The following is a 9,873-nucleotide window of genomic DNA, read 5'->3' as shown; positions in this document are numbered from 1 at the left end:
CAGGAGGGAGGTGTTATTATATTTGGGCAAAAATGGCCGCTCCCAGACTCAGCGATTGCGAAATTCATTAAATCACAAAGAACGTATTAGTTTTAGATATAAATGATGATCCATTGAGTATTCCTAGCTCACCAGACTTTTCCTTTTAATCCCTGCATACCAGGAATATTCTGCTTCATAAAGACAGATAACCGTTAGCCTGAGACCAATTAGTCCAACCAGTTACACATCTCTGGTTGGAAGCAGGGGCCGTTTCTCAATAGTGAACTTGTGCATTCTCATGTGCTCGTGTTCTCGTGAAACGTCATCAGCCTCAGCCCTAGTACTGTTCCAATTCACAAGAACAGCAGACAGAGAATGGACAAAGTCCCCAGATGTTGTTCTCACTCCTCCCTCTTTACCCAGCATGCATCAGAGCAGACTTGTCCATTCTTGAGACTGACAGCTGTCCCAGCATGCACTGCTGCAGCAGCAGCTTTTAATGGAGTGTTCACAGAGCTCAGAGTGTTAAGTTAAAAGTTCAATAAAAGTACATTTTAAGATCATCTGAGGAGAGAATATTATACTTTGAAGCGTCACTATACGGCCCATTTACCGATTTAATGTGAAATGGGAAAAAAACTTCTGAAGTTGAGAGGAGCACAGCAACCAGTGGAGCTCTGAGGCTAACAGCAGCGAGGGCTAACGTTAGCCCGTCTGCAGCAGCCCTCTCTCTGCATAGCCATGTGGGAAGGACCTCTGGTTCTGATTTTTTGTTTTATTTGGCAAAATGTTCATTTGATTTGTGTTTATCTGACTGTGTTCATTATTATTACCCCACTACATGACAAAAGTCAGAATTTATTATCATCTAGAGCCTATTAATAACAGGAGGTGAAATGCAGCTCCAGAAGAGCAGAGCGTGTGGTGATGTCATCAGTACGCTTCTGTTCTAATTGACCCAGATTTATGCTACATGCTCCCGTTCTCACTGAGTCAACATTTTCCTGTGTTCTTCTCAAGAACATACTTGGCGAGGACCTGAGTCCGTACGCACGTTGTTGTGAATTGAGAAACAGCCATTATCGCTACAAGTCTGTTGCACATTTGAGGTGAGATCAGACTAAAGGGCTGGTTATCCTCCCACAGCAGTGTGTCACAGTGAGTTTGTAACAGACATTTTTGATTTATGCTAAATATTGAAGCGTGGTCTGCACTATGTTATTCCACGCCGCAACGCAAGAGGGACAATCAGGAACTAGCTGTGGGTCTAGATACTATTATTACCCAAATTATACCCAAAAACTTCAGATCCTATTACTGATTTTGGGGGATTTTTAATTTATTTGTTTTCTTGTTCTGCCGGTTTGTTTAATCAAAAGCTTGGTTAGACATTCTCTCTTCTCTTTAACTGCTGCTTTACAGGTGGTTTATGAGAAGGTGAATCATCCGTGCTTCATTCTGCTCAACAGTACAGCCTATTTAAGTCTGCTACATTCAGACCGCAAACAGCAAGAGCAGCAAAAACGCACATGTTGCCTAATTTTTGATGCTAGTACAAGTTTAGTTCTGACGTGTGGCTGAAGCATCTCTGCTGCTCTAGCTGCGCGGTGGAAAAGTGGGTCTGATGCGCATTGGGTGGAGCTCCCCTATCCTTTCTTTACCTGTAACAATGGCAGCTATATTTGCTGTGATCAGTGGGTAAAAACTAGTTTTATATGTTTTTAGGTGAGCCTGAAAACTTCATCAGTGCAGTCAGTTCATCCAGATTACCATCCTACCTTCAAATATTATTTCTGTTGGAGCCGCTCAGACGCCCGTACACCAACTTTTGTCTTGTTAAAGTGGTCAGCTACACACCCAGGTCATCAGACAGACACTTTTGAACATTAATTTACTTTTTTTAACTTTTACTTTCAGTTGGATCTGTGTTGGTTTCATGGAAATATTCAGTAAAACTGGTTTTCACTTCTTTATTAAACTCACTTGGCTCCTTTCTCTGAGCTCTTTTGCTTCTTTTCTTTCCCTGAAGACGACACAGCAGGTTGAACCAACGTCTGCTCATCCGAAGCGATGATGATGTCATAGAAGCCCTGGTTAAACTGGCTGATGAGGTGGCACCTGAGGAGGAGCGGAAAGCGGCAGCCATTCAGGTCGGGGACCTTCTGGAAGAATCCACATCATTTAACCAGGAGGGGCGGCGGCTCTCACCTGGACTGGACCGGCAGCTCGGAGTTCAGGACGCAGGCGGGGATGGCGAACTGTTCCAGGAACAGTTTGAGCCTGTAGCTCCGGTCCACGGCTCCGACAAACAGCAGCGTTTTCCCCTGAACCAGCTGCAGCTTCAGCAGCGTGTAAATCAGTAGAAACTTGTCCTCCTCCTCACATTTGATGGTGTACTGCTGCAGCTGGCTGCTGTCTGGGAGCTGAGAGCCCTGGAGCTTCAGGGTCACCTGAAAACACAAACCCAAAGAAAGGATGGTCAACTTTGCTGTTACTTCATATTTTATTTTTTAAAACTTTATTTTTTTTATAGAGATTTCATCATTTCCTTTTTTTAACTTTTGTTTTTCAGATTGAGTTTTAAAACTTGCATTCTTTTCAAACAGTGTCTTTTTGCTTGAAGCCAATACAGACACTCGCTCATGACCAATAGAAAAAGGTATTGTGGATGATTTTCACAATCTTTTTAAAAGACCCGCCCTCTCCACACGTGCAAGAGCGTGAACAAGCCCATTTCTCCTCGTGCGCACCCTGTTTAAAAGTTGCTGTTCTCATTGCTCATAGTTTACTGTGTCCGAATGTCCTCCCAAACCCCTATATGCCTCAATCACTAGCAAGGAGAGCTCTATGGGCAAAGCATTCTGGGATATATCTGCCTCTTCTGAGGCCTTTCTTTTCTTCTCATACACTTTATAAACATTTTCAAAGAACTGCGGTGAGAAAGGTGAGCTTCAATGACTGAAACTGTAGCTCACCACCACTGATCTCCAAGTATTCACAGGATTGCTGATTGCCCGTTGGTAATTCGGGGTTGAAGTGAACCATCTATATCTGTGCATATATATATATATATATATATATATATATATATATATATATATACACACACACATATTGTGTCAGAATATCCTTGTGGGGACCTTGACTTCCATTCATTTCCCACTAATTTATATGTCCTAACCATGACCCTTGCCCTAACCCTAACCATTACCGACACACACCTATCCCTACACCTAACCTAAACTCAATTCACACCTTAGTCCTAAACCTAACCCCCACCCCAAGAAGAGAAACTTTCCTTATGGGGGACCAGTTGTTGGTCCCCACAAGTACCTATGAGTCCCCAAAATGTAGCATATTCCTAGGAAATTGTCCCCACCAGGTATTAAAGACATGGCCACACACACACACACACACACACACACACACACACACATATATGAAAATAAATAAAAGAAAATATTGTTTAAGGGTTGACAAAAATTAAAAACAGTTATTTTTTTCAAACTTCATTTCATGCCTTCTTTTTTTCTTAAAAATTTTATTTAAAAAAAAAACATTTTCTTTGTGTTTTGCAATAATAACGGAACAAAATTCCCTTCATACAAATGAAAAAAAAACAAACACCAAAATGATTCCCATTTTTTACAGTTCATCAATTAAACAGCTGCTCTGTTCACCTGACGAACACACGTCTCAGTCCACGGATATTTTTAGTCCGTTTCCAAAAGCACGGACTCATTTTGGGTTGATGGAAAACCTGCAGGAGGAGTGAAGAATAAAAAGAGGGAGATTACCGGGTTATGAAGCAGCAGCTCCTTTAAGGCCTGGACGTCCTCGTTGAAGGTGGCCGACATGAGGAACGACTGATAGATCTTTGGCAAATGGCTGAGAGAAAATAATGGAAACAAGTTAAAGCACAAACACACATAGCGAGGGGAGAACACACCTTTAATGGAATAAAAAAAAAATAATAATTGAATCATAATTAATTAAATGTTTTTAACTCTAAATAAAATGATCTTTGTCGACCTGCTGCTGGTATTTCTTAGATCTGTTTGGTTTGTAGATCCTAGTGCTGCAAAACTGATCAAAATGTAAGTTAAGTGTATTTTCTTTAATTGAGCAATAAAATACAATAATCTGTCAATGGAATGAATGTTGCCCTTAAATTAAGATGTTTTTTTGTCCAATTTTAAACATAAATGTAAAACTGTCTAATAAAAAAGGGAAAATATAAACTCATTTTGAAGAAAACCAATCATATTTCATGTTGTCCAGTGAGTTTTATTCACTATGAATCACCATCATCTCCTAAATTCTCACCACAACAAGTTCTTCAGATCCGACTCGAAGCCGAAGGAGAAGACGAGGTCGGCCTCGTCTACCACCAGCATCTCCAGGGAGGAGTGGAGGACCAGGTTCTGGGCTTTGAGGTGGGCGAGAACGCGGGACGGCGTCCCCACAACCACGTCTGGCTTCTCCATCAGAATGGGTCTGATCAGATTTCACGCCATTAGAAAATTAGACATAAACAGCAGAATTCTTTTAACACATGAGGAGTTAATAATAAAGAACCAGAGGAACCGATGAACAAACATCCAACATTATAAATAAGATGCATGGCTGCAAAATAATCCAACCTTTTGGTTTCATGGCTTTATAATAAAATGTGTACTATGAAAGAGACCTCCACACTTAAACTTAAAGCCTCATGGGAAGAGGACTTGAATATGACCATACCCGATCAGACATGGGACTCTACACTTAAACTGGTGAATACCTCATCTCTATGTACGCGCCATAGCCTTATTCAGTTTAAAATAGTACATGGAGCCCACCTCTCCAAATATAAACTATCTTGTTTCTATCCAGGAGTCTCCCCTTACTGCGATAAATGCAAAACTGCTGTAGCCACACTGGTCCATATGTACTGGTCCTGCCATACTGGTCCTGCCCCGCTCTTGGTCATTTCTGGACAGATGTTTTCCGTACAATGTCCGGGTTGGCGGGAGTGGTGATAACACCTGGCCCTCTTCTGGCTCTGTTCACACTGAAGCCTGAAGTCAGCCTAATCCGATTTTTTTTTTTGCCCATATGGACCTGGATCTGATCTTTTTATGGCTGTCTGAACAACACAGATCCGATTTTTTTTTTTCCAATGCGACCCAGGCCACTTGGCTATGTGGTCCTGAATCCGATACCAATCTGATCTTTTCAAATTTGACCTGTGTCTGAACGGCCAGGTCGGATTCATGAATGCCATTAATACCCGAAAAAAGGTCTCTATTCTGCGTCTTGCTACGCAGAAGCGGCAAGAAAAACAACAACCATGGCAGATGATGATGCAGAGAGCAGTATTCATGTTTAACCATACTGAAAACATTGAGTTTTTATGGTTGGAAAAGACCGCTAGATGTGCGCCGGCACTACCATGTTTACTTCCATAAACACAGAGCACGCTGGCCTGTGACGTCATTGCTTCCTCTACTGCGCATGCGGCATACTTGTATTGTATAACTGCAGTTCACACAGGTGATCACATACAAGTCGCATATATTTGGAAATATGAACGGCAACGCAAAAAATATCGGATTTCACAAAAAAAAAACGGAATTAAGCATCAATGCCTGCAGTGTGAACGTAGCCTTAGTGCTACTTGGTCCCAATGGAATTTCCCATTGGGAACCTACTAGCACTAAGTTGCTAAGTGGTTAGCGAGATGCTTTTCCGATAAACCGGCTACAACCAAACTTGCTTGCGAACCTTCCACCACAACAATCCCTTTCCGCTTGATAATAAAATCACATCCACTTTTTTTCTCTCGTGTAAAGTCGTGCACCACTCAGGATAATTCGGAAGACACGGTTGGTACGGCTGCTTCCCTACGACTTTAAAAATAACGGGTCGATAATGAGAAGAAAAGCAACCATTAGTCCGGCTAATACCCCCGATATCTTCCAGTCAGAGACTAAGGATGCTTCCTGAACTGTAAAGCTCACCTCTGCGTCGATACGTCGGCTTTGCCGGAGATGTCGGCCACACGGACGTCTCTTGAACAGCACGACGTCAGCTGTCTTATCATGCTCTGAACCTGCTGGCCGAGCTCTTTGGTTGGTACCAGGATGAGAGCTCGAACATCCTGCACACGGACACTCTGAGGACAAAAAACAAACATGGAGACGTCTTTAAACAGGAAATACAGCCTTTTTATTCTATTCCTGCGAAGTTAACATGTTCATGACTATTTATTGATAATATAATCCTAATAAGATTATATATTAAAGCTGCTCATGCAAATAGAAAATTGTCTGAGGAACTAAGAGGATGAAAAAAGGAAGATGTCATCAGATAAATGATCATTTCAATCCCTGCCCACCTGTTTGGATGCCAGGATGCGCTGTATGATGGGTATAGCGTACGCCGCCGTCTTCCCAGATCCGGTCCGTGCTCGAGCCAGAAGGTCCTTCCCTTCCAGAGCCAGAGGAATGGCCTTCTCCTGGATAAGGGTGGGCTGAGACCAACCCAGATCGGCCACCGCCTGAGCCCAGACAAGGACAGGAAGTAAAGAGCAGGTATGTGTGGAAAATCACTCAGATAAAAGGCCATGAATATGTTATCCAGCCACAAATAGCGCTTCCTATGATTAAACTAATTTACAAAGTACTTTGACCTCTCCTGTCAGCTAAATAACACGATAAATTGAGGAAAAAAAGGAGAAAACAAATCTGAAAACACCAACAAATACTGCTTTATAGGTTGTTGTTTTTTTTCGCAGTTTGCTTCATCAAACTTCTTATTGTTAGTAAAGCTTTATCTATTTATCTTAAGTTATCGATCAGCCCATCAAATTTTCCATCCATTTTCCATCACCCTTATCCCTGCTGGGGTCGTGAGGGGTACTGGTGCTGATTTCCAGCTGTCTACAGGCGAGAGGCGGGGTCCATCCTTGACAGGTCGCCAGTCCATCGCAGGGCAACACAGAGACTAACAGGACAAACAACCATTCGCGCTCACACTAAGGAGAATTTAGAGAAACCAATTAACCTCACAGTCATGTTTTGCACTGTGGGAGGAAGCCGGAGTACCCGGAGAGAACCCACGCATGCTCAGGGAGAACATGTAAACTCCATGCAGAAAGACCCGGGCCGGGAACCAAACCTTCTTGCTCCACTGAGCAGCCCATCAATTTTTCCATTAACCTAAAGTTGTTGGGGTTTTTTTTGCATGTTTTTTTTTTTTTTTTCTCTTTTAATGAATTTCAGGAACTTTTTTTCATGTTTATTTGATGTGTCGGTTATCTATAAAAGGGAAATATTAGTGATGTTATGAGATAAACAGAGGCTTCGAGGCGTGTGTCGAGTCCTGGAGGGGGCGTTTCCGCAAGGCGTGTATCGAGGCTTGCTTCATTTGTGGGAGGAGCCAAAATGATGACGACCGAAGCCTCGCTACCCCTCCATACAACGTGACCGCTTTGGGAAGTGGTTCAGCTCGCACGGTACTTTGGCGGGCATTTAATTAGCCTTAGAATTCAGTCAAGATCTGGGAGTTTGTTGGAGAGTTGCTGTCAGTTGGATAGATTCTAAGAATAGATTGGTCGGAAAACAACAGATCTAGTTGGTTAGATTAAACAATGTAATGATCAAAATCTAAGCAAGCCACTGGTCACGGATGTAACAAGTTTTATTTAGTATTGCTTTCGTGATCATTGTCATTTTGCTAGTGCCGTCAGCTGTAAGACATGGACTTTCATTCTTGAGGGTGATGGTTCAAAACCCACTTTAGAAAGTTACGATAAAACTTTTTTGGCTAATGTGACTAATTTTTATTGGTTTGCCCTAGTACAAAAACACTGCCAAAGTTAGATTGGTTGGTTTAACCAAAAGATTGGTTGAACACATAACTTCCAACCCAATTAGACCCAAAAACTGTGGGAAAAGTATTGTTGGAATAAAAAATTGTCTAACACCTTTCATTTTGTTAGTCGATGCCCAATTTACACAAGCACTTTTTTCACTAAAATGGCAGAAAAACTGTGATTATTCTCTTCTAAGACATTTTACACTTAAAAATCTTATAAAAAGATTTTGTTATACAGAGCAATCATTAACAATGTTAACAATGTTCACGAGGCTTCATGAACTGTGGGGATCATTGAAGCAATTTGGTCAAACGGTTCAATTCCTTCATCTCAACATCCCTAGAAAATATATATATCCTATACACTTTAAATTGATGGTTTGGTTAATATAAAGACCTTCAAAATTATTTATCTAAAAAGATACTTCTTAACAAAATAGCATTTTTTAGCCAAGATTTGGAATATAAAAAAATATTTCATTTATATAATATCTTTAATTTCATATTTTAAATTAACTTCAAAAGGCATAAAGGTGTAATCAAAATATAAACCTAAACATATGTTTATACTTTTATATTTATATGAAGAGAATGTGATCTATAAAACACAATTAAAAAAAAATGCTATCCATAAAAGTCAAGCTGAAAACTGAAATAAAAAAAAACAAGAAAACTAAATATATAAAAAAGGGGAAAAAAAAAAAATTTGAATATATAAAATGTAAGTAATCCTCGAAACGCGTCTTTATTGAAAACCTTTTAAAAGTTTAATAACTGGTTTGCATGTTTTTGTTTATTTTAATTTATTAAATGTGTTCTTTGCTTGCTGCTACAATAACGGACCACATTTCACTCCATAGTAAGGAGCTTTCCGCTGATTATTTTAAAGAAAGAGAAAAAAAACTAATAAAAAAGCAACTAAACCCAAATCTAACATCTGACTGCCATCCAGTATTTCAATAAGCAGCATTTTCCATGAAATTAAACATTATTCAGACAAAATAAAAAATCTAAAACGTGTAAAAACGGATCAATAATAGTGCTAAACAAAACAACAACAATGATTTCAACATCATCCCCTTCAAGACATTAACGCCTCGCACCCCTTTAGGATGTTTAACTTTAAAAGGAAATTAACAAGTGATATAATCCCATTATTCTTCTGTTTTAATGTTATTTTAGTTCAACACGTTTTAAATCAACACGGGATGCAGCAGCAGTAGCTGCTGCTAAGCAGGGATGAGGCTCTCCTCAGTTTCCATCTTTTTTAAAACCGATTCTTGGTTCTTAGGCTTCAGCTGAAAACCGAACGTTTCACCAACAGCTAAATTAAACTTTCTTAATATCTTTTAAAGTATTTTACCTTTAAAAGGCGGTCGTCTAATCCCATTTCATGAAACTGAAGCCTCTCCGCGGCCATCACTGCTCCGCACTGCTCTCACATGTGAGTCGCGCAGATTAGACGTCATGCTGCCTTCAAGGTCTGTTGGAAAAGTCGGAAATACGCCTTTTGTTTTTGCGTAATCGTCTTCATTATATGTTATATCCCCAAGTTTAAGGTTATTATAATCAGTCCTCCTTCGAGTGTTCATTATATATAAGAAACAAAGCTTTGCTTTTCTGCTCTGTGTAGAAAAGTAAAGATATGCTTTAAATTTCCAATGTTTTGTTATAAGTAGCTATTTTGTTTTGCACAAATTCTTGCCGATTGTTCTAACAAATCAGTTTATAACAAATCTATGTTTCCATTTGTCTATATTGCAAAGGATATTATAATAAAGTTGGAAAAAAAAGTCAAAAGTACTGATGTTTGTAAAGTTGGGTCATAAACGGAAGATTTTTGTTTTCTTTTGTCACTCATTACATTGAACTGATCTTGCAATACATTGTGTAACAAAATCTAAAGACTTGAGTTATTGTTAGTCGGATTTATAAATAAATATAAAGGGAGATACGCAGTCTGTTAAAAGGCCTATACAGGTGCTGGTCATAAAATTAGAATATCATGAAAAAGTAGATTGATTTCAGTAA

At 39.8% G+C, this 9,873-nt stretch overlaps 1 protein-coding gene across 1 annotated transcript in view; it reads right to left on the bottom strand.

Annotated features, from left to right (window-relative positions):
* The window catches only part of ddx56 (DEAD-box helicase 56), a 15,280-nt gene extending 5,979 nt beyond the window's left edge, over positions 1–9,301 (bottom strand). Inside the window, exons 1-7 of the mRNA XM_015404877.1 lie at positions 9,206–9,301; positions 6,362–6,523; positions 5,985–6,139; positions 4,309–4,479; positions 3,780–3,870; positions 2,191–2,432; positions 1,966–2,100 (exon numbers count right to left, since the gene is read on the bottom strand). Of these exons, the coding sequence (XP_015260363.1) occupies positions 1,966–2,100; positions 2,191–2,432; positions 3,780–3,870; positions 4,309–4,479; positions 5,985–6,139; positions 6,362–6,523; positions 9,206–9,262 (1,013 nt within the window). The 5' untranslated portion in view covers positions 9,263–9,301. The remainder of the gene's footprint in view (positions 1–1,965; positions 2,101–2,190; positions 2,433–3,779; positions 3,871–4,308; positions 4,480–5,984; positions 6,140–6,361; positions 6,524–9,205) is intronic.
* Positions 9,302–9,873: the final 572 nt, after the last annotated feature.

Source organism: Cyprinodon variegatus, unplaced genomic scaffold (assembly GCF_000732505.1).
Source record: "Cyprinodon variegatus isolate N-32 unplaced genomic scaffold, C_variegatus-1.0 Scaffold1884, whole genome shotgun sequence".
Classification (NCBI taxonomy): Eukaryota; Metazoa; Chordata; class Actinopteri; order Cyprinodontiformes; family Cyprinodontidae; genus Cyprinodon; species Cyprinodon variegatus.
This window is presented reverse-complemented; position numbering and strand designations above follow the sequence as displayed.